The sequence below is a fragment of the Heterocephalus glaber genome, unplaced genomic scaffold (assembly GCF_053883595.1).
Source record: "Heterocephalus glaber isolate CG9 unplaced genomic scaffold, H.glaber_assembly_v1.0 deba00001593, whole genome shotgun sequence".
NCBI lineage: Eukaryota > Metazoa > Chordata > Mammalia > Rodentia > Bathyergidae > Heterocephalus > Heterocephalus glaber.
Window position 1 is genome coordinate 5,719,345 of NW_028258368.1, and position 25,865 is coordinate 5,745,209.

Genomic DNA, 25,865 nt, shown 5'->3' on the forward strand with positions numbered 1-25,865 from the left:
TTGTTAAATTCTTTTATTGGCACATTTTAGGTATACAACACAATTACATTTCTCATTGGGAATTGTACCTTTACATAATGCATCTTGGTTCTTATTTTTTCCCCATTCCTAGCCCTCCCTTCATGCCCTCCACCCTTCCCTATTTACAAAGACTTTATTTCCATTTTTTTCCATTTCTCATCATTTGTCCTTTCCCTTCTTTCCTTTCTCTTGCCCCTCCCACTACCCCTACCCCTTTGGACCTTTTCTTCCTATTTTGCATTATTAATTATTCATTCTAATCATTGGTACATTTTAGGTATACAATATAATGGCATTCATCATTGGAAATCTGCACCTTATGGGGCCAGCCTGGAGTCAAATCCTACAGGGCTTCTAAAATAGTTGTGTGACCCACATTATGGCACGCCTTGGCCTCCTTTTGTTCAGCCATTAAACAAATATTTATGTAGCTCCCACTGCTTTAGGTGGCAGGGAGACAGAAATAAGCATGATTGATAAGATGTCTTAGAATTTGTATTAGTCCGTTTTTCATCACTATAATGAAATAAGTACATGTGTCAGGCTACTTATGAAGAAAAGAAATTTATTTAGCTCACAGTTATGAAGATTTAAAGTTCAAGATCAGTTGGCCCATTGGTTTGGTCTCTGCTGGGGGTCGTAAATGGTGTCTCATCATGGCTGGATGTAGGAGCAAGCTGTCACACATTGAACCAGGAAGTGGAGAGACACTGAGGGACTAAGCTTGCTCCCTTAACAACAGTCCTCTCTAGAAAACTTCCAAGGGGGGCACTTTCAAGGGTACACCCTCCCTGATCTAAGGACTTCCCACTAGGCAGCCCCTCCAAAAGGTTCTACTACCTCCCAACCATTCTGGGGCCCAGGCTCCCAACACATGGACTTTCAGGGAGACACTCAAACAATATCCAAGCCATAGCACACTTTATTATCTGGCTAGGAGAGATGCTCAAGAAACAAGTCTTAGAAAATCAGAGAGAGGGAGAGAGAAAAGAAAATTTACAGAACAATTAGGCACTATCTGGAAAAGTTGAAATATGAATGTCTTTTGACCCAGAAATGCTACTCCTTAGTATGTACCCTAGAGAAACTTGTAAAAATTTACACAAGGAGAAAGAATGAATGGGAAAGAGTTTAAGTGCCAGAAGAGAATGAATCATGCACAACCTGTCCTACAATGGTGGAGAGCAGCGTGAAGGAATGAAGTAAAGTTGCCTGTATTTATGAGGAGTGCCTCACAAACAGGACTTAAAGGAGCATCTTGCAGAAAAATATGCAAAGTTGTGATGTTATCTATGTAAAATTAAAACATGTCAACTAATAGTAGATATTATTTAGTGGCAAAGTGTTTTTTAATGCATGGGGGTGAATAACCCCAAATGAGAGTTAACATCTTTCTCTGTTGGGGGGGAGGGAAGAGGATGAAATTGGGGATCAGTAAAAGGGGACATCAACTGCATTGAAGATGTTTTGATCTTACCTTTAGGTTGTGGTTACCCAGTTATTTGTCATCATACGCTATAGACTGTGCGTGTATATTTTAAATGTTGCCTTATAAAAAGATTTTAAACTTATTAAATAATAAATGCTCTGAAGGGAATAAAATTCTGAAGTGATAGAATGATTGGGGTTTTGGTGTGGAAGATGTAATAGTTTGGCTCTAATGTGTTCCTGAAGACCCATGTGTTGTTGAAGGCTTGGTCCTCAGCAATGGCACTATGGGAGGTGGTGAAAACTTTAAGAGATAGAGCATAGGGAAAGGTCTGGTCATTGAGGGCATGCCTTTAAAGGGGACTGAGGGATCTCATCCTCTTTCTCATTTCTTCTTTCCTCCTTTGCTTCCTGGTCATGAAGTAAGTGGCTTTGCTATGCCACTACTAATGCCACGGTGTACTGCACCCCCACCAGAAGCCCAGAAGCAATTGCTCTGCCTAAACCTTTTCTCTTATGAAGTTGATTACCTAAGGTATTTGTTAAAGTGCTGGAAAGCTGACTGGTATAGAAGGGAACTATAGATTGAGCGCTTAAAGATAGCTTCTTGGCAAAGCAACAGTAGAGCCAAAAACACGACTGACATGAAGGAACCAGCCATGACAATGTGTAGGAGAGGAGAATTTCCAGTAGACAGAACACCTAGTGCTAAGTATATGAACTTTGAGATGTTAACTGCCTTGCAAGTTAACAAGGTAGCCTGCCTGGGTATTGTGGATGATGGAAGAAGACATGAGATTCCAAGGAAAAGATTTCATTCTCCATAGCAGCAGAAGTGTAAGGTTCCCATACACACTATTTTCTCATACTCTTCCTCTGATGTACAATGTTTGGAGATAGTAACACTTGCTTATGGGTTTGGATGTGGGGCATGAGAGAATTATAGAAATTTAAGATTACTTGTATACTGGACCTACACCTAAAGGACTATGAACTGAGGGCCTAAGCAAAAGGTGAGGACTCAAATGCACTACTTTGAGCATGGAAAGTTGAGATGCCCGAAAGACATCTACAGGGAGAGGCATTAAAAGCAGCCAGGTTAAGGGCAAGGTCAGGGCTATATAAGAAGTATAGATCTATATATAATATGTAACTTCCTGGCAGATGGAAGTATTAACAGTTGTGGTATTGACATGCCTGCTAGAAAATGCTTACCATGTTAACCATACTAACCTGGTCAACAAAATCATTTGGAAAACCTATGAAAATAGATTCCCAAATCCCTTTTAGGTCTTGCATTCTAAAATTTTTCCTGGGTAGATAGATACACTGATAGATACATAGATAATTTCTGCAAACATTCAACATTTACCCAATGCTTTTGACTCCCTATTACATTTCCAGCATTGTCTTAGCTGTGATGGGTGAGACCATAGCAGCATCTTGTGGTTATGAAAAAGGCCAAGAGAACCATTGAGGTTTTGGCTCTGATTTCACTTGGATCTAAATATCCACCTCCAACTCATCACAAGGGAAAAATAATCCCATATTTGTTTAAGCCACTAAAGTTGGGGTATTTTTTGTTGTTGTTTATTACTTTCTGCCAAAAGTATTCTCATCTTCCTATGGTTCAAATATATCCCTGTAAAAGCATGTGTTAGAAACTTAATTCCCAATGCAACAGTATTGGGAGGTGGGTCCAAATGGGAAGTGTTTAGATCACGTAGTCACCACCCTCATGAATGCATTGATGCCAACTATAAAAGGGTTTGAAGCCAGGAGTTTCATCTCTTGCTCTCTTGCCTATGTGGTGGTGTTAGTTATGTGATGACACAGCAAAGAGACCTTCACCAGAGGTAGCCCCTGGATCTCTAGGACTTTGAGCCAAGTATACTTCTTTTGTTTATAAATCACATAGCTTGTGGTATTCTGTTATAGCTGCACAAAATGGATTCAGACAGACCTAATGCACTTATTTTATTATTCTTTTCATGAATCTGGTACATTTAAATAAAATAAAACTAATCTAACTTGGAAAGAGAGGATTTGATAAATTATTGGTTAATTCAACTTGAATAAGCTACACTCCCTTAAATTTCTAGTCTCATTTACAAATTTTATTTATTAAAAATCTCTTAAACATTTCAAACACCTGGCATAAATTTACCATGTTCATTTTTTTGTTTTAGCATTTCAAGTAATCGATATGGCAGATTTATGACCAATTAACCCAAGCCACTCTCATTTCCTTATTTTATTTTTTGTTTTATTTTTTGAGATAGGGTATTCTATATTGCCCAAGATGGTCTTGAATTTGGGTATCTTCCTGCTTTACCCTCTCAAGTAAATGGGATTATAGGTACCTGGCACCATGCCTAGCATTCTCATATACTTAAACATCTCTGCTAAATCTAACAAAGTTATAAATATAATGAATATTTTCAATTATTGTTAATGAATGAAGTCAAATTTTCTTATATCCTCCAACCAAAATTACAAACCTAAAATCAATTTCACATCTTAAATTGGAACCATAAACTATTTAAATCACTCAAATAAGAAATATCCACAGATTATTCCTAAATTTAATGTGAAAGTATCAATATTATGGATTTGATATATTCCATCATCTCCATATTTATTTCTAAATATTTCCACACTTGGAAAGTCACTTTCTCAACAAGGGAACAAACTTACTGCCTACCTCAAGGGACTCAATATCAGTAGGCAACCTCTGAGCGCAACATGGTGGACATCTCTGGTGAGCTGAGGTGCTTAGAAACCAGGGTTAGAAGGCAGGCTAGTACTCCAGTACCAGGCACTTAGGCCTGGAGCCTCAGCTCAGGTTGCTATGGCAAGAGGAGGCTCCAATCTGTGCCCTTCAGAGGGATGCAAGTTTAGAAGCATCATTCCAATTCCATATTGGAGTATGAGGAAGTGGCAACTTTACTTTTCTTACTTCACTAGATTCTGGATTCATTTGGCACTTTGCAGACAATGCAAACATAAATGCTGTAAAGACATCTTAATGGTGTTGAATTTAAACCTGAACATTTGGCTCTGAGCTATGACTCTGGTCATGATAATAACCCATACCATTACCCTTCCTTGTGACTTTTTAGAAATTCCCCCAAATTGGGATTGTGGCACTTCACATTCTATCAGACCCACTGTATTTAACTTGGCTGTATCTCTGCTTCAGGCACTGCTCTCCTTCAAGTCTGCCTTGGATGTTCTCTGTTAGCTGAGGCCACCCAGATGGGACACTGATCTGGTCTCAGCCTTAGATGCATCAGCTCATTTGCTCCACTGTTTTGTTTTGTTTTGGTTTGGTTTGGTTTTTGGTGAGGGGAGATCTGGTATCATAGCAGCACGCTGCGACAACCTTTGTTCTAGATCTATCATCCTTTGTACTTAGGTGTGGACCAAAGATGTTACATTATCACTGTTCCCATTTCACACGTATTATAAGGGAACATTCTATTGATAGCCGGCAAAATGATTATATTTCCTATGTCTCTTGGGCAAAATAGCCACTGATAACTATGTATTTTTCATCTAGGAAATCACTTAGGACTAGAAATATCTCTAAAAGATGTTTATAAAATATCATGTTAATTTAAATACTCTTTAGCTGGATGTGGTGGTGTACACCTGTAATCCTAGCACTCGGGAGGCTGAGGCTGGAGGATCACTGTGAGTTCGAGGCCAGCCTGGGCTACATAGTGAGTTAAGGACAGCCAGAACTGCCTAGTGAGGCCCTGTCTCAAATAAATAAATAAATAAATAAATAAATAAATAAATGCTCTTCAGAAACCCCAGTCTTTAGAGAAATCAATTGGTGGGCTATCTTTCTCAGATGAATAATCACCCCTACTTTGTAAATTTGGGTTATTCCTCTTTGGGGTTTGAATGTGTGCAGTAACCATTTCCCCCTAATTCCATTCATCAAAGTCATTCTTTCTTTCACAAGAAAGAGCAAATAAGCAGCAATAATTGGGACTGTCCCCCAGTACTTCTCAGATGAAAGTTTCAACTAAAATAGTGAAAACAATATGTGTTCTATCTTTTTACCATACTGGCCCCTCTCCTACCATGTGTCTGAATACAAACACAACCCCTCCCACACACACCTTCTTCTTTGAAGTAAGTTGTAGAGATGATGCTTTGTCCCTAAGTACTTCAGCATGTATCCCTCACAGCACTACAATATGACCCAACACCAAAACCACATTGGAAGTTCCCAGTTGTCTTGTATACTAATTTGTTTTTTTCCTAAACTAAAATGCAATGAGGGTTTCCACTTTGCTGCTGATGGTTACATTTCTAGTCATTAGGAATAGAGCTTCTCAATTTTTATCATGCATGTGGAACACGTACGGATCTTGTTAAAGTGCAGGTTCTGACTCTGGAGATCTGAGGAGGGCTGATACCCCGACTCTGACAAGGTCCTGGGGGTGCTGATGAAGATATTGGTGCAGGACCACACTTAGAGTGGCAAGGATGGAATAGGCCCCTCTCATTTTTCTCCCTCAACTTGGCCTATTTCTTGTAGACTGACCCATATTTTGATTACTTTTACTTTGTCAACTAACTTGTTTCATTATCCTCTGAAAATTAGGTGTCCAGTCTTGGTTAGTTTCTGTTTAGACCTTTTTGGCTAAAATACTGCCTAAGTGATACCAAGTACTGTACTCTCTAATGCATCCAATACAAGACACTAGGAGAGCTATGCTAAGACTTAACACTTAATTAAGGTGATGGCTGGATCTTTCTATGGTAACTTTTTAAGTGAATATTTTTTAAACTTCTAAATCAATCTTTAAAAGATGAATGCAAAGACAAATTATATAACTGCGTATCAAATTGATAATGTTAACTGCGCAGAGTAAAAGCATCATTTCAAGTTCCCAGTCTGCTAAGAACTCTCTGGCACAGTAAGGCCAACTCTCTCTGGCCCTGCAGATGCCACCTGGGGCATGACCAAGCTCTTCTGAAGAGAAGAGAGCCCCCTGCCCATCCTTGTTACTTCTGCTCACCTGGGGGCCAAAATAGGGCTGCCTTACAATGATGGTAGTGTAAAACCACCACCACAATAGGCTATCTATTGTTTATGACTGTTGAACTGTACCAAGCCGAGTGTTAAACCCCGTAAACTAAGGGCAATGGACCAAATATCTGTGTCCTTCCCAAATGCACATGTTGAAATCCTAACTCCCCAGGTGATGGTATTAGGAGGTGGGCCTTGTGAGGGTGGGGATGACTAGGTCACAAGGATGGAGCCTTCCTGAATGGGATTAGTGCCATTATAAAACAAAACCCAGAGAGCTCGGTTGCCCTCTTTCTTTTGAAGACACAACGAGAAGTCAGCAATCTGCAGCTCAGAACAGGCCCCTCCCTAGAATCTGACCCTGCTGCATGCTGATCTCAGACTTCTAGCTGCCATAACTGTAAGCAATAGATTTTTTGTAATTTATGAGTCTTTTGGGCTATGTTCTTTTTTGTAACAGCCAGAGTGGAGTAAGGGCAGTAAGTACAATTAGCCCCAGTTTATGTTTCAGGAAACAGCATAGTCAGGGAATGGAATCAAGGTCACCACCAAAAGAAGAAGTTCTTCCTTTAGAAGCATGGAAGAACAAGAACCTCAACCCAGGCTGTGCGACCCTAAAGCCTGGTGCCACCTTTATTTTGTGGATGTGACAGGTAAAGGTAATAAAGGCTGAGCAATTTTTTATCAATCTTACACTAGGAACTGTGAGCAACACATGGAATTCAAATGCCACAACAACCTAGGGTCCAGACCACATGTATTCTCACTTGAAGATCCAGGAAATGAGGCATAGAGAGGTTAAATTTTCCAAGGGCACCCAGTGGGTGGTACCAGGAGAGAAACTTGAACCTGCTTTGCTGCCTCCATTCAGCATCACTATGGATTCCATCTCCAAGGGAAGACTGACCACTACCCTTTTCAAATCTGTGCCTCTATGCTTTTGTTCAGCATCTAGGAAAATGCAGGACCATATTTTGGGTGCAGTAATCTAAAGGTGAACAGACTTCTGCAAGGTTTTGTTCAAGGGTCCTCAACTCACACAGCAGCCTTGACTTTCACCTTCTCTAGTGACCCTGCACTTGCTCACCCATGTGGGAGCCAGGTTCCCTTTCAACCCTATACCCTACTTTCCCCATTGAGACTGGGCAGGGCTCTACCAAAGGAGCAAGATTCTCTTGCATCTCAGCCCTGCTTAGTAGGGTAGACTAAAGTATTACCAAAGACTGCCTGGGCTCAGTTTCTAGATGTAAGAAATAGAAAAAAAAATGTGTAAGTCCAACTTCAATTTCCTTATGTGATGGATGATGCCAAAGTATTATTATTATTTATTGGTTTGATTATTTGGAACTCAGAGTGCTTTTTTTTTTTTTTACATAAAACAATGATATTCAGTAGTTCAATTCCCATTCCAGCCCATATAAGCCTACTAAAGCTAAAGTATAGTTAAAACAATGTCATTTCAATAAAGTGCATGGAACAAATACTTATCACAATACTCACATTTGTGTTTTTTTAAAGAATAGAAATAAAATGTAAGAAAGTCTATATTTATTAAAGTGTATAACTTGGGGCCCTGACTTGGAGGGTAGCCAATTGCCATAGTGTAAACACTCCCACCATAGGAAAGTTCAAGCTAAATAGTTTGATAACTAGATGTCCAATTTCTTATATTTAACACTCAGCTTCCATGATCTGTTATAAACCAGCTCCAATTCACCACTGGACAGTGCAATTTATCTGCTCAGATGGTTGCTGATCAAACCCAGACCATACAGCATGCTCTGCCTGTTCTGTGAGTGGGACATTTTGCTATCTTAATAGTTACTTATTCAACCCTGGCTTCATATCTATGAAGTTAGGCAAAAGAGTTCATGAATCTCAAGCCACAGAAAGCAGAAGCCAGACAGCCATTTGACAAGCTTAAATTTAAATTCAAGAATTGTTATAAAAGCATCACTTCTCCACCTTTTTGGGTGTTTGTTTGTTTGTTTGTTTTTGGTACTGGGGATTGAACTCGGGACCTTGCGCTTGTGAGGCAGGCGCCAGAACCACTGAGCTAAATCCCCAGCCCTACTTCTCTACCTTTTGGCTAAGACCAAGTGAAAAATTGTCATAGAATTGGTTTCTTGGGACTCCATTACATTTTCTGATGCCTTAAATAAGTTTCTGCAAAGTTAAAGAAAAAAATCAGTGATTTTCTGGAATAGTTTAAAACCTTAAGAGTGGGGCATATTCTTAGTAAATCATGAATCCACTGCCAAAGGAGATAAGAAATTGAAGTGTGAAATGATGGAGTGGTGAACATCAGAGAAACAGCTTACTTGAGATCTGGTGTCCAGATGCTGGAATATAGGAATGTGAGAGGAAGAGAAGGAGGGAAGTGGGTCCCTGGGACCCAGCAAGGATCTGAAGTGAGAATTGAAGCCCACAGGGAGAGCAAAGAGAGAAATCTCAATGCAGAAGAAGGAGGTGGCTGAGCTCTGACTGGCTGCCTCTAAGGGGTGGCTCAAATCTGCAGACCCATGGTGACTACTGGCAACCCCAGAGGCCTCCACAGAGAAATGCACCAATGGAATGGAGCAGTGGGTGCAGCAAGCTGCAGCAGCTAGTGAGTTATTCTGTTCAGATGTCCCCCAGGAGAGGGTGATTGACCTGTCACCATCTTGGAGAGGGGCCAACTGAGCTCAGAACTCAGAGCAGCTGTAGTGACTCCCACTGTCAGGGTGAGGTGAAGCCAAATTCAAATCAGCAGGAGGCACACACAGTGTTGCAAGCTGAACAAATTGGGTTCCAGCCTCACAGCCAGAAACCAGACTGAACTTAAGTCGAAAAGGTGAAGTCTTGCTGGGATTATCCACTATCCTACTGTAAATCTACAGCTGGCTTATTGGGATTAATCAACACAGATCTGGGCTCTGTCTGCCCACTCTGTCTACCAGTGACATCAGAGATATTCCCTGAAGTGCTCATTTTCTTTTTTTACTGGATTGCTTGTTCTTATTTTTACATGAGTATGAACATTGTTGCTGTTGTTCTGTCCTATACTTTTTAAATTTTCTTCCTTCTCTCTTTCCCTCCCATTTTCCTCACCAGTTTCTCAAAGTTCATATAATCTTCCTTTGTCCTCCAGCCTTGCTTCTGATCTCTTCCTCTTCTTCTATTTCTCTATTTTCCCCCAACTCCTTTTAAGTCCCCCCCCCCGGTAAAATCACCACACTGAGGGTATATTTACTGTATATATTTTATAGTTTGTTTAAGATTTTGTTATGTAACCACAAATCTAGTTCATACAGTTAAAAGTGGCAAACTAATAGTTACCACAGTTTGTCATTTTCTAAGCTGTGTTTGATGCTATTATTATTACTGATTGTACTACTTTACCCAAGGTGACATAATTGTTCTAATCAGTTGTTCTCCCTGTTATGACAAGACTGAGATTTCCTGAGGTTCATAAGCAATACTATAGACCAGTGCCAAAGAATCAGGTGCTAGGCCAAATAGGCAACAATTTCTCATCCTCAATAAACTGAAGAGGCAGAATCTTGCAACAGACTAAAAACCCAAAAGGCAGTAACACCCAGAATACATCTCTGAGAAGTAGTCATTTCCTAAGGGTTCTCAATACTAGCATTAAAGCTGCCTGCCAGAAATAATTTACAAGGAATTAAACTAAAAAAAAAAAAGAAAGAAAATAAGAAGACACAGAAGCAAGATGCAACCTAGCCTTCCAACTCACCAAATGCAAACCCAGAGGGCAAAGAAGTGAAACAATTAAAAAACCACCCACCTGGTCTCTCAAGTGGTAATAGCAAGAGTAACAAAGCAGATGAGCAAGGTTCTAGGAAAAATCAAATCGGAAATAATTTTTCAAATAACTACAGAGATGGTGACCACAATGAAGGATATGGTAAGTGACTCCAGAGCAGATACAGATAAAAAAAAAATAGAGGAACTTAGGAAAATGGTGGAAACAATGAATGCTCAACATAAGACAAAAATGAAATCCATCAAACAGATTCAAATATTCCATTCCAAACAGATTAAAAATTCCATTGAAAGTATATGCAGCAAAATGAGTCAATGTGAGGACAGAGTATCAGATATAGAAGACAAGATTGTGGTTAGCAATTGTGGAAAAAAATTCTTAAAAACAGCAAAGGACCACAAAAATTCAGCAAAAAGGAATAACTGAGATTGATTGGAGTCAATGAAAAAGCAGGAAATACCACAAATGACATCAAAACCTTGGCATAGAAGTAAGGGCAGAAAACTTTCCAAGCGTGGAAAAAGAATTTGACATTCAGATAAGTGAGGCATATAGAACTCCAATTAGCCATGATCAAAAAATATTTACATCAAGGCATATAGTAGTCAAGATTCCAGAAATTCAAAACAAGAACAGAATATTAAAAGCTGTTAGAAAAAAGGAACAAATCACCTATAAAGGAAACCTCATCAGAATCACAGCAGACTTCTCAACACAAAACCAGAGCGAAGTATCTCAAACCCTAAAAGAAAACAACCTCCAGCCCAGAATGATGTACCCCACAAAACCATCTTTCAGAATTGATGGAGAAATAAGATGCTTCCATGACAACACCTGAAGAAATTCGTGACCATCAAATTGGCACTCCAAAATGTTCTGAAAGATATTCTAGAAAGATAACAAGGACTACAACTCCATGAACCTGAACAGAAGAAATCTACCAGGCAAGTCATGGGGGAAAAAGGGAATCAACAACAGGAAAATAATATGACAAGGATAAGTCAATACATAACAGTTATAAACATCAATGCAAATTATTTCAATTCACCAGTCAAAATAAACACACTGGCAGAATGGATCAAGAAGCAAGATCCAACAATATGCTGGATACAAGAAACACAATTTAAAAAGAAATTCATAGACTGAAAATCCAAGGATGGAAAACAATACTTCATGTGACAGGAACCCAGGAAAAAGCAGGGGGAACTATTCTATTTGCAGACAAATTGGATTTCAAGCTAAGACTGATTATGAGAGACAAAGAAGGTCACTACATCCTTGTAAAAGGATCAATCCAAGAGGAAGAGATAATAATCATAAATATATATGCACCAAATACCAGCACACCCAACTGTACAAAACAAATACTAATGGACATGAAAAATCAAATAAGCACTAATACAATTGTCATGGGGGACATCAATACCCTACCGTCACAAATAGACAGATCAACTAGACCAAAAAATCAATAAAGAAATATTAGAACTGAACCAAACTTTTGAACAAATTGACTTAGTAGATGTCTATAGAGTGTTCCACCCCACAACATCAGAACACACATTCCTCTGAGCTGTACACAGGATGTTCTCCAAAATAAACCATGCACTGACTCATAGAACATGCTTAAGTAAATGCAAAGGAACTGAAATTATCCCATGCATATTATCAGACCATGGTGCAAAGAAATTGGAAACCAATGGCAAAAGAACCCACAAAAACTTTATAAACACATGGAAATTAAATAACATCCTCCTGAGCAACCAATGGGTCATAAAGGAAATTAAAGAAGAAATTAGACAGTTTCTGCAATTAAATAATAATGCAAATACAACACACTGGAACTTATGGGACATATTGAAAGCAGTCCTATGAGGGAAACTTATAGTGGTGAATTCCCATATCAGAAAAACAGAGCAAGCTCGAATAAACAACCTAATGTTGAACCTGAAGCTTCTAGAAAAAGAAGAGCAAGTCAAGCTCAAAGCTTGTATGAGGGAGGAATTAATGCAATTGAGACTAAAAAAATAATACAAAGAATAAATGAATCAAAGAGTTGTTTCTTTGAAAGATTAAATAAAATTGACTTACTCTTAGTCAAGATTAACAAAAAAAGGAAAGAAAAGACTGAAATCCCTGCAATTAGGAATGAAAATGGTGAAATCACAGCAGATCCTGCAGAAATCCAGATCATCAATACCTACTGCAAGAACCTGTATTCTTATAAGATGGAAAACACAGAAGAAATGGACAGATTCCTAGATACATATGAATTACCAGGGCTGAAGCAAAAAGTTATAAAAATTCTAAGTAAACCAATATCAGTCAATGATATTGAAGATGTAATTGAAAACCTACTAACAAAGAAAAGCCCAGGCCCTGACAGCTCACTGCCAAATTCTATAAGAAATTTAGGGGAGATTTAATGCTACTAATCTTCAAACTCTTTACTGAAATTGAAAGGGAAGCAATACTCCCAAATTCATTCCTGGAAGCAAATAGTACCCTGATACCAAAACTAGAGAAAGATCCAACCAAAAAAGAGAACTCCAGGCCAATCTCCCTAATGAACATCGACGCAAAACTCTCAATAAGATACTGGCAGATAGAATGCAGCAAATTATCAAGCAGATTATACAACATGACCTAGTAAGATGCATCCAAGGAAGCAGGTATGGTTTACATATACAAATCAATAAATGTAATATACCATATTAACAAAGCCAAGGACAAAAACCATACGATCATCTCAATAGACACAGAAAAAGAATTAGATAAAGTGCAACACCCATTCATTATAAAGACCCTATAGAAAATTGGAATAGATGACCTTTATCTCAATTTGATAAAAGCCATCTATGACAACCCAACAGCCAGCATCATGCTAAATGGAAAAAAACCCTGAAAGCTTTCACTCTAAAATCAGGAACAAGACAAGGATGTTCACTGTCACCACTCTTATTCAATGTAGTTATTGCTTCTCGGCCTTTTGGCTAAGATCGAGTGTAGTATCTTATTCAATATGGTTCTGGAAACATTAGCCAGAGCTATTAGACAAGAGAAAGAAACAAAAAGAATAAAGATAGAAAAGAAAGAAGTTGGATTATCATTATTTGCAGATGACATGACACTCTACTTAGAAGATCCCAAAAACTCCACCGAAAGACTTCTGGATTTAATTACAAAATTCAGTAGTATAGCTGGATACAAAGTCAACACTCAAAAATCAATAGCATTCCTGTACACAAATAACAAACTCGCTGAGAGAGAAATTAAGGAAACAGAACCTTTCACAATAGTATCCAAAAAAATGAAATGCCTAGAAATCAATCTAACAAGGGAAGTAAAAAGCTTTACAGTGAAAACTGTAGTATATGAAAAAGAGTTCAAAGAGAATATCAGAAAATGGAAAGATATCCCTTGTTCTTGGGTAGGAAGAACCAAATAGTGAAAATGGCCATACTTTCAAATTGTTATACAGATTTAATGCAGTCTCAATCGAAATACCAATAGCATTATCTCACAGAATTAGAGAAAATAATCCTAAAATTCAATAGGAATCAGAAGAGATCTAAATAGCAAAAGCAATTCTGAGCAACAAAGACAAGGCAGGGGACATCACAATCCTGGTTTGAAATTATACTACAAAGCTACTGCAATAAAAACAGCATGGTACTGGGGGGAAAAAAGACCTGAGGATCAACAGAACAGATTAGAAGATGCAAAAAGAACTCCAAACACACTCACTGGAGTGTGAGTGTTCACCTTATCTTTGACAAAGGAGCCACCTTATCATTGACAAAGTAGCCAAACACCTTCACTGGAGGGAAGATATCCTCTTTAATAAATGGTGCTGGGAAAACTGGCTTTCCACATGCTGAAGATTAAAACTAGACCCATATCTTTCACCATGCACTAAACTAAAATTGAAATGGGTCAAAGATCTAATTATTAAAGCAGAAACACTAAATTTGCTGGAAGATAGAATAGGTGGAACTTGTGAATACATTGGTGTAGGGTAAGACATTATGATGCAAGCTCTGATTACCCAGGAAATATCACAATGAATCAACAACTGAGATCTCATCTTATTAAAAAAAGCTTTTGTACAACAAAGGGAACCACCAACAGAGTGAAGAGACAACCCACAGTGTGGGAAAAAATTGTTTCCAGCTGTTCCTCAGACACAGGACTAATATCTAGAATACATAAAGAATTTTAAAAAATCAGATCCCCCAAATTTAAAGAGCCAATCCAAAACTGAGCATCTGAAATGAATAGACACTTCTCAGATAAGAAATGTCAAATACATATATGAGAAAATGTTCGATATCACTGATTATTTGAGAGTTGCAAATTAAAATGACACTGTGATTCCATCTCACTCCAGAAAGAATGGCTATTATCAAGAAATCAACCAATAACAAATGCTGGAGGGGATGTGGGGAAAAAAGTACCCTTCTCCACTGTTGTTGGGAATACAGACTGGTGCAAGCAGTGTTGCAATAAGTATGGAAATTCCTCAAAAAACTAAAACTAGAGGTTCCATTCGATCCAGTGATCCCCTTCTTTATATCTTCCTGGAAGAATTAAAAGCATCATATGAGCACCTGCCTGGCAAGCACATGGTCCTGAGTTCGATCCCTGGTATAAAAAAAAAAAGCATCATATCACAGTGATATATGCACATCCGTGTTTATAGCAGCACAGTTTGTGATGGCTAAATCTTGGAAACAGCCCAAATGCCCATCAACAGATGAATGAATAAAGATGTATTTTTTATACAATGAAATACTACTCTGCCATAAAGTAGGATAAGCTTGAGACTTTCCTATTAAATGGATGCACTTTGAGACCATACTCTTAAGTGAAATAAGACAGACATCCATGTTTAAATATTACATTGTTTCTCTGGTGTAAGAAACTGAAAGTGTAAATAAAGATCAAAATGTACAATGGATATTGGGAAATGGGAAGAAAACATTCAAATGGGAAGGGAAACAAGGCAGAGGGGGCAGGGCAAAGGAAGGAAGAGATAAGAAAAAGAGAGAATATAAAGAAAAAATGGAAACAAAGCTTTTGTAAATAAGGACGGGAAGAGTGGTCAAAGTGGGTGGGAATGGGAAAAAAAGAAGGAAGATATATCATGTACAGGTACAAATTCCCTATGATGAATGTCATCATTATGAATATCTAAAATGTACTAATAAAATAAAAATTTTTAAAAAGTATCTCAAACAGTCAAACTTAAAAAAAAAAAAAAGAAATTGAAGCACACCGGCTTGCTGATCTCTTGCTCCCCGTGTGCCTGTGCAGGACTCAGTGGACAGAAAGTGCTGAAGGTATGGAAAGGAGTCATGGCTTCAGGGTGGCCGTCCTTGTGAATCATAGTGCAGAACAGGCTTGCCCTGAGAGAAACAGCAGCCAGTACAAACACAAACGTCATCCGAGCATCTCCGGGACAGGCTTCTGCCTACACCGTCACCATGATCTGATCCAGAGTCTTCCGTCTGAGGTCTGGCACTGTGGCCTCCTTGCTGGGGTAGCCCACCGGGAGCAGCACCAGCAGCTTTTCATGTGGAGGGCGGCCCAGGAGCATCCGAAGACGAGGGCCACAGTTGAGGGGAGTGGTGGTGACCGTCACCAGCCCTGCATTCTAGAATGGGAGAGGGAAAGTTAGAGGCAAATCCCAGCTCTGGCTTCAGCCTGGGGACATTCTCATCCTCATGACACTGCCTGCTCTTCCTATTATTTCCCTGAAGTTGGGCAGGGAAGAGGCTGGCAGCTTGGGTAATGGTGTCCTGAAGCTCACCTGTGCTCCTCGACCTCCCTACCCCCTGCCTTCTTCTAACCTAGCAGTTGGAAGCTTCTGGAAAAACAAAAATGCTAATATTATTTTTCAGTGATGTTTAAGAAATAGGAATAATTACTTTATGAAAAGAGGTTTGAGGAATCCAACTACAGTGAAGGAAATAAAACAATTGGGAGTTCCTTTTACCCAAGAGATCAGGCTGTATCTGGAATATGATCTAAGTGATGGCAGCAGGCTGCCAAAGGGTCCTAGCCCTAATACTACAGTTTTCCTACTAAATACCCTTTCCTGGACTCCAGTTATCTCACTACAGTTTGTTATCAATCTATAATACTAGCATTTGACCTATAAATGTCTAAGGGGTTAGAGTGACTTAATACAGCCTCTTCTAAAGGTCTCTCCTGTATATCACTGCAAACTCTGATTCATCACAGTTTGTGTTGCCAGAGGGACTATTCCCAAGGATACACACGCTAAATAATCTATCGATTTCCTCTTTCTTCATGACCTTGGATGGTCTCTACTTCATTACTTCTCTTCCTTTATCATATCTTAACATAGTACTTGAATATGGAATGGCTAAATCTTAAACTTTTCAATGAGAAAGTACTTAATGTGGTATCATTTCATATATTGGTCATCTTTTAAAACATAGCTTTTACTCCACGCTGAAGTTTGTATATCTTTGGCAGTAGAAATCTGTGACTATATAAAACATATTAAACAACTTTGTTTGCTACTCTAAAGCTGGTTTCTGTTAGTATTTTATCTTTCATTTTTCTCTTGATATGAGTATATGAGTATTTTGGTCTTCTCGTAGGTCAAGATTTTTTTTAAAAACCCTCGAATTCCCAGATCCCCAAAGGGCCAAGGATTGGATTCAGCAAGTCTGTGAGATTGAAAAACATAAATACAGTCATATACACACATATATATATATAACATTTTCTTCAACACAGACAACAAATCACAGTAGTATAAACAGTGTCTATGATCTGTCACCAATAAAGCTCACAGATATTTTCATATATCACTTTACAATTGGTATAGACATTAAAATATCATTATAGTCCTTACTTTAAAATTGTAGACTGGCTAGCTGGCTTTGATATTTAATATATTAATAAAGATTCCCCGGCTGGGGATTTAGCTCAGTGGTTCTGCTGCCTGCCTCACAAGCGAAAGGACCTGAGTTCGATCTCCGGTATGGGAAAAAAAAAAAAAGATTCCCATATTTTATTCTAAATGACAACAAGCACAGGGAATGTCTGTGACTACAGAAACAATGGTGGAAGGAGTGAATCACTCCTTGTGAAGGCACCAGGTCCAATGATAGGGCACCCAGCGGCCAAAAGGGACACCTGAGGGTAGAGGAAACACCTCACCGACCCCTCTCTCCCAGCCAATTCGTAGCTTTCAAGTACTTCTCCAGGTGCCTCCTGCACCGCCCATGCTTTCCCAGTCAGATACCACCCCCCACCGGGGGCAGGAAGGTGCTCCTGTACGTCTTCTCGCCTGGTAGAGTTCTGCGGGGGGGGGGGGGGGGGGGGGGACACCTTCCTTACCTCTCTTCTCCCTAACGCGGACCCAGCCTCAGAATTACGCCAAAAGAACGCTAGAGGGCAGCACACTCCACAGTACTGCATAGTGCCAGAGACCTCGCGTTTCTGAGGCCCGCAACGCTATGAACTGACTTCTCATGAGGCTCATATTGCTACTTCCTATTGTCTGAAGGGTGCATGGGGACTTCCTTATTTGTCTGCTTACAGCTTCAGGAAGGAAAACAAATGCTAGCTTCTTCAAGACAATTTTTCAAGTAATCTAAAATTATGTTTCTCTTTCGTGCAACAATGACTAGATTTTTCATTGAGATAATGTAGGTGTGTGTGTGTGTAAAAAATTGTTCCTTGAAGGTCAGATCATCCGCTCTTACAATCTTGTTTGCTTTTTTATTATGCAAATTCACCATTTCTCTCTACCCTGTGCCTGGACCCCAGGCCCTACCAGAATGTACAGTTCATGAGACAAGCATCCTCAGTGCCTTCTAGGAATGTCGCATGTAAGGAGCTCAGGGAGTATTTGTGGAGTGGATGAACTGAATGGCTTGAAAGGCAGAGCACAGTCCTGTTCCACTTCCTTTTGGCATTGCCCTGGCTGCTCTGTAGATGGGAGGTTTTGGAAGGACATGGCAGTCTCTTAAATGCCATGCAAACGCAGCTTCTCAGGAAAGGCGCTCCATGACAGAGCCCTCCTTACAGTTCTTAAATCCTTTCATCAGCTCAGATAGCAAAAGTGCAATCACCTGTAGAGTTAGTCTCTGTGACGTTCTGGCGCTGAAGTTCTGCAGACACATCTGCCAGGCCCCGTAAACTACATGTCATTGCACAAGCAGCTAATGCAGCAACAATTTTTCTGATCCTGAAATGAGTTACAAGTGAGTTTCTAAGATTTCCAGCTTGCTGAACCGTCACTCTCACTGCTCCAGGTTTCCAGGATCGGTCTCCACATCAGAGTTACCTTACTTAGGAATTCAACTTTGGGTAAACATTTCTACATGACCTGCATGGGAAACTCAGCTAAGTTTTCTAGTAAGCCCACCTGGGGCCCCCATGTCTCCCTGGTGTCTCTTGGGCCCATGGGAAGGCAACATACCTGCAACGCTGCCAGCAGGATGCCGCAAGCGATGGAGACGCTGATCTCATTGTAGTAGTGGATTTTTTTCTTGCCATTAGCAGCAAAACCATGCACTTGCTTGAAAATGAGAATCAATACGGGTGCGGTGTCCAAGTACTCTTTAATCCAATTGGTTCTGGGGATGGGGTGAGATTCAGGAGGATATTTGCTCAATGTTTTTGTTTTCATTTACTACCTTAGCTTATTTATGATAAAAATGAAGACATGTTAACTTGTCTTTTATGTTTATATTGAAAAATGATACTTTTTGGGGTGTGTGTGTGTCTTATGCATCTTTTTTTGTCCAACTCAGTGAATTCAATAACATGCATTTGTAAGTTGGTGGAAGACATGAAGATACACTCTAACCCAGGGAGCACTATGCCAATATTTACAAAAGGAAGCCTGGCAGGTGCGACTAAAGAAATAGAAACCAATTGTTTTGGGAATACTTGAAAATTTTAAATGTTAATTTTGAAGAAGAAGATTGGGGGGAAATGTCCCAGAAATGACCTCAAGCTGGGCTCTGAAGACCAGGGGGAGTAGGTGGGTGGAGAGGGCATTGCAGGCAGAGCAAGGAAGAGTCAGGAAAGAGGCACCGCAGGACAGGAATCTCCAGCAGCCCCGTGGGCTGGAGGGTGGGGTGTGTGGCTGAACATGACGGGTGGGTGGGTTCCACACAGACAGGACCTGGCCCTGGTGTGTGGCTAATAGAGTTATCACAGGCTCTGGACAGAAGAATCACAGGAGCAGGCCGGTTTCAGAAAGTGGATCGGTGCATGGGTGAGAGTGAGATCATCAAGGGCAGTGTTTTGAATACCAAGAGAAAGGAAAACCTGGCAGGAGACCCAGGCGATGGCCCAGGCAGGATGATGGGAAGGAAAGGCCAAGCCAGGAGGACGGGAGAGGTGTGGGGCTGGAGCGACAGAACTGGAGTCCTGTTCAGGAGCAGGCGAGGAGACAACGGCGATGGTGAGGGATTTCAGTGACACGCTGTTAGTCCAGTTACAGAAGAAAGAAGGAAATGTTTGAGGTAGCAAGAAATCGTTCATGGGAAGTGTAAATGTGGAGTTGAAATGTTTTTTTCCAGTTCAGAACATCTCTTTCTTGGTTCCATTGCCATGCCACATACATTTTGGTGAAGTTTCATTCCAGAACAGATATTCAGAGGAGAGAAATAACCCAGTAAAGTCATGCACTCCAGTATTCTGGAATTGTTCCTTAGAATATGTTGTGTCCTTAATTAGCAAGAGATGGTAACTGTTCATGTCATCCTTAGCCTAGTTATGCTTCACTGTTTTAAAACACATCCCTGGCCCTAAAAGTAATTTTAAAAAGCATGTAAAATATAGAAAGACTAAATAATGTAAATTTTAAAATATTAGATGAAGATTAAGTAGTTTATCTATATTCTAAGGCAGGCCAATCATTTACAATGTCTTTGTACCACTTACTTTTCCTAAGCAAACATTTGTTAAATTTTAGACCAATTTGTTATAGCATCGTATTAGAGCTTTTAAAATGACAACAGCACTGTTAAAAGCAGGATAATTGGCACCTTCTGGCTGGTGAGATGAGCCAGAGGGGATAAGGTTTGCAAGGTAAGTTGGCTCCACGTTGTGTGTCGGGAATTAATAACAGCTTTGGACTTCAGAATTGCCTGGAACAGGGCAACAGGCATTTGCTCATTTGTTATCCAACTTAACAGATATGTATTCAGTTACCTACTTGCATCAGAATGGTGTTGGGTGGCACAGTGTGAGGCTTTTTAAACCCAAGTTAGACCCCTACAATCTCTGGGTCTGTGTGTGTCTCTGTGTGTACACATATTGCTGGCTGAGAAAGTCTATAGCCTAATTGGATTCTTCAGGTATATATTTCTTAAAAATGGCCTATAACATCAGAAGAAAAGTAAACCAGTCATTAAAATGCTGTGGGGTAGTGGCTATATTAGATGTACGGAAGGTGTTTGTGAGGTATATTGGGTACCCAGATGAAACAGCAATGCATTTTGCCTTGGTCGAGGGAAGTGAGAAGAGCAATAGTATTTTGTAGGTGGTTTGGGCACTGAGAGTCCAACATCTCTCTAAGTATGGAAACTCTACTTGATCTTCACTTATCTCATTTCTTCCCATAAATATGCAGTCAGATTTATATTCATCATTAACATCCTATACTTGTTCCAGAGCACAATAATAAGTTACAAATCCATAAGACATCACTTCTGATACGTATCTTAGGAGAAGATTAAATGAAACAGAAGCAGAGCCAAGAGACCTACCTGTCTTCCTCTAGCTCTAACTCCTGGGCAAGGAGTCCCATTGCACCCCCAAGACTGAGATCCCATCATCCTTTCTTTGGCTAACTAGCACTCTGGGATGTTGGATGGCAGGTGCCACACCGGGCCAGGCAAGGTGGGCAGTAGAGACAGGGTTGTTAGGAGCCTTCGTATTCTAAATGGCCTCTTGGCACAGCCTTCTGAGAAGTGAGAGCCAACATCATCACCCTCATCCCTGCAGTTACACTAAATTCCACTTCGCTTCTTTTTTGGAGCCCATAGTTATTAATGCCCCAAAGATTTACTGGAATTAACTGGTCCTCAAACTGCTTGGTAAAGCCATGTGTAAGACCTGATCACCTTAGCAAAAAGTAATTTGCTTCATCAAGGTTTTGAAAAGAATTTCACAATCTTATGTTCCAGATGGATGAAAACTGAAGTGATTCTTCAGGGTTTTATTTAAGAGGTTGTGATCTGGGTCAGAACTCATAAATTAAGTCAGGGGTGAGGCCTGACTTAATTTTCATAATTTCTTCCAGAAATAGAATTGAATTTTTTGGCACTTAAAACCAGAATGAGATTTGATCGGTGCACGTGTTGAAAAGCCACACTGAACCACATTATTATGCCCAATAAATATGTATTAATTATATGTAAAATATCATTTAAAAGCAGTTATTTCCTTTTAGGGAGTCAAACCAAACCTCCCAGTCTGCCACCTTTGTACCTCAGTTTCTTCAGGTCTGTAACCCAGCGAGGTCCCATTCTTTTCATGTAGTTTATTTCCTCTTCCTCCTCGATGATCTCCCGGATTTGATGCTTCATATCTGGGTCCTTCACGGCCACAAAGGTCCAGGGCTCTGTGTGGGCCCCACTTGGGGCTGTTCCTAGCACCCATTAAATTAAAATCAGCCTTTGAAGCTGCAGGGCAGTGTGAGGCTGTTCACTCAGAGTAAACGTAACACTTCACCCTTGTTCCAGACGAAGTTAGCTAATCTGGGAAGCAAAGTGCCTGCCAGTGGACTCGCTTGCAGCTGTGGTCTCCTTCTCCTTCCCTCACTTTAGGTGTTTCTGAACCATGGCAACTTATCCCTGCCACTCAGTTCAAGGGGGAGAAAACACCCCTAAGTAACTGCACCATGACTAGTCGAGAGACCCAGTGGGATATGACCGCTGCAATTCACCAATATGCCATTTGTTTTGATATTCTTGAAAAAAGATATTGTCATGAAGCTTACTGGGGATGGCAAAATATCAATGGTAAAATGATTTCTGAAATATTCCTCAAAAGGTAACTAAATTATCTATTATTTAGTGCCTCTGTCATGGCTCTGAGTCTGACACCATAAGGTTTGGGATCTTGGGAATACAGTAGAACAGAACACCTTACTACTCCTGTGGACTTTGGGACTTCAGCCCACAGCCAGATCGGCACCCTTCAGATCTGGGGCACCCCTTTGTCCAAGGAGCTTGAATTCCCTGTGAACATCCAGGGGTGGGGGGGTGGGGACTGGGGCCACCCCGTAGTCACAGAGATGGCCCACTGTTCCCAAGGGTGGGCCACAGTGACCTGCAGTGGGATATTTCAGAAGCAATGATTTCTTCCTTCCTAGTGAGTAGTTCAGTGGAATAAACTCTACCTGTGGAGGGAGTGAAGCCTGTTGACTCTCGGAGCGGGGTCTTGGTTGTCACCCAACACTCCCAATATCGGAAGTCATCATTGGTTGTAAAAGGAAAGTCAAAAGCCAAGCAGGAGACCTAAATTTCTACAGTGATTTCAGTTAACTTTGTACCCATTTTATTTGTTCACTAAATATTTGTACCTCTAAACATAGTAAATGAATAATTCCTCTCTAATAAATTATGCCACATTTACCTCATCATCATATGTTCACACACCCATATACAGATATAGATATAAATACGAAATTTAGTGACTGTGGCTAGTTAAAGCACTCAACAATAACACAGTTGTATTCTTTTGTTTTCTGAGACAGGGTCTCACTGTATATTCTAGGCTGGCCTTAAACTCACTATGTAGCCCAGGCTGGCCTCCAACTTGCTGCGATCCTCCTGCCTCAGCCTCTCGAATGCTGGGGTAACAGGCATGCGCCACCATACCCAGGTTACAGTTGTATTCTTAACTGAAACAAAGTGTTTTATACTTGCTTCCTTTTAAGTTAGACAATAGTGTCACAAGGAACATACAATAATTTCTACAAATGAACTTAAATAAGATTTATATAAGAGTAAGAATAATTAGAGAGAACACTCAGGAGACTTATTCTTACAACTTCTATCCTTTTTTTGTAGCTCTCACCCCCTTCCCCCATAGAGATATTACTTTACATTAAAAATTATTTGGTCTTGCTTTGGTTTACTTTGCATATTTAGATGTGTAAACTTTGCTAGTTCATTACCATCCTATAGGATAGTAGACTTATAGCACAGTAGGCTTAATAGATAAATGTATTACTCTCACCTTCATTCACATGTTTGAATTTCAATATTATTCCACTAGTGTCACTCTAGCAGGGCAGATAACACTCTCAAAGACTCAATGTGCAATTACTAACCTGCTGTTTTGATGACATTATCAATGACTTCCATTGGGATTTGCTCATCACTTATGAACCTGACTGACCGTCTCTTACTGAGAAGTTCATAAAAGTCCTGAGCTCTCTTAACCATTTCTTTCTCAGGATACCGGGTGTGGGAGAATGGGATATGTTCAACAGGTTCCTCTGACTCCTGCCATTCATCAGCATCTGCAGATAAGAACCAGAAAAGTCGAAAATTCAGTGATCTCTCCATCATAAGGTGGCCACTGGGAAAGGAGGGAGAGTTTCTCAAGGTTATATAAGCTCAAAAAAATCAACAACAAAAAGAAAAAGAGAAAGAAGGGAGGGAGGGAGGGGAGAGAGAAAGAGAGACAGAGAAAAGAAGACAGAAGACGAGGAGGAAGAAGAGGAAGAGGAATAGGAAAAAGAAAAGAGAGTAGATTTACAGAATCCTGATGTGACTATCCTTCAAACTCTAGACTTGTTATAAATCAAGAAAGAAATACTTTTTTCTTTACCTATGAAAAGATGAGGATTTCAAATTTCTGCTAATGGTGTACTAGGTTATTTGAAACAATCTTTTACCTGATGAAAATCATTCAGATCACCAAATAAGGTATTTTTTGAAGTTTTTTTTAAAAAAAATCATTGAACTGACAAAATAGTAAGAAATTACCAGACCCAAACTGAAGGGAAAATATAAACCCACAGAAAGATAGGCACAAATTTCTGATTGTTTCTGCTAATCCCTATAATTTGAATTTCCATTTTTGTATTTTCAGGGATCAAGGGCAACCAAAATTAAAGCCCAGGCTTATACACAATGGGAAGGCTAATAACCTGGGAGCTTGTCTTAGTTACTTTTCTCTCATTGCTGAGACAAAATACACAACACCCACAGCTAAGGTGGGAAAGGTTTATTTAGGCTTACAGTTTATAGAGGTTTCAGTCCACAGTCGGCTGGCCTGAAGGCAGGGTAGCATCACAGAGGAAAACAGTTCATGACAGGCAGAGGGTAGCAAAGCAGCAAGGGACAAAACAAGTCCCTTTCTATCCCTTACATTGTATTCAGGCCACCAGGATTAGGATGGTGCCAAACCAATCAGTGGACTGATTTAGTAATCACACACCCTTATTCCTAGAACCCGTAATCCTAGCACTGCACCATGAATCAATCACACATTCTAGATTCAGCCACCTCTAAAAAAGCCTCGCCTATGACTGGATGAGGCTTTGGGGGTACATCTAGACACAAGGCATAACAGAACCCAATAGTATATGCCTAGAAAAGTGAGAATTATTAAAATACCAGCCCTCATTAGCTTATGTCATTCTTGTATATCCTGTCTCAAACTTGAACTTAAGATAAAGTGGTCCTGGCTAAAAATACCCCAATTGGCTAGCAGAAGAAAATGCCAATATACAAATAAATTCAAGTACAATTACTAGCACCATATACAATCAGGCACATAAAGAAACAAAACATCTTGAGCAAGAAGTAGCTGAATCAAAAAAATATATATAAAGTCAGATGCCCAAAGATTCCAAATACTATAATTGTTAGGTTCGGAAGGTAAAGCAATTATGTTAGCATGTTCAGGGAAGAAGAAAAGACAAACACAAATCTATAGACTACAAGAAAGAATAAAATGTGACTTGAAAAATAAGAAAAAAAATAGAACGTTTAGAACTGACAAATAATAGAATTAAAAATTTAATGGATAGATTTATTAGCAGGGAAACTACCTTAAGGAAAAATTAATGAACTGAGAGTAAGTCAGAAGAAAATATCAAGAATAAAACAAAAGGTGAAATGGAGAAAAGAGGGAAAAGGAGCATAGTATGACTAATATAATTTTTTTCATAATCATAAGATAAAAATGAGAATGTGACAGAAGCAGTATTTGAAATCACAATGGACACCACCAAAATCCAGAAGATCATTCGTAACTACTATGAAAAATCGTACTCCAAAAAATTGGACAACCTTGAAGAAATGGGCAGATTCCTAAATACATATGAATTACCAAAAATGAACTCAGAAGACAAAAATTCTGAACAATATAATAACAGACAATGAAATTGAGGGAAGAGGAAAAAAAACCCTACCAATTAAGAAAAGCCCAGGACCTGATGGATTCACTGCAGAATTTTAGAAGACCTTCAGGGACAGTGTAAGGCCAATACTCCTTAAACTCTTCAATGAAATTGAAAGGGAAAGAATATTTCCAAACTCATCCACAGAAGCTAGCATTACTGCAATTCCAAAATCAGACAAG

The 25,865-nt window shown here is 39.6% G+C and overlaps 1 protein-coding gene across 3 annotated transcripts in view; it reads right to left on the minus strand.

Annotated features, from left to right (window-relative positions):
* Positions 1-918: 918 nt before the first annotated feature.
* Positions 919-25,865, minus strand: part of Iyd (iodotyrosine deiodinase) — a 38,694-nt gene continuing 13,747 nt past the window's right edge. Inside the window, exons 2-6 of one of the 3 annotated variants that reach the window (XR_001184237.3) lie at positions 23,602-23,793; positions 21,753-21,912; positions 18,727-18,883; positions 18,377-18,492; positions 15,745-15,918 (exon numbers count right to left, since the gene is read on the minus strand). Coding sequence is in view for 2 of the 3 variants with exons in the window: in XM_004856885.4 (XP_004856942.1) it covers positions 15,736-15,918; positions 18,727-18,883; positions 21,753-21,912; positions 23,602-23,793 (692 nt within the window). In the remaining variant the exon portion in view is untranslated. Of the gene's footprint in view, positions 15,919-18,376; positions 18,493-18,726; positions 18,884-21,752; positions 21,913-23,601; positions 23,794-25,865 lie in introns of those variants that run through there. The other 2 variants (XM_004856885.4, XM_087193463.1) reach the window with 2 other exon arrangements.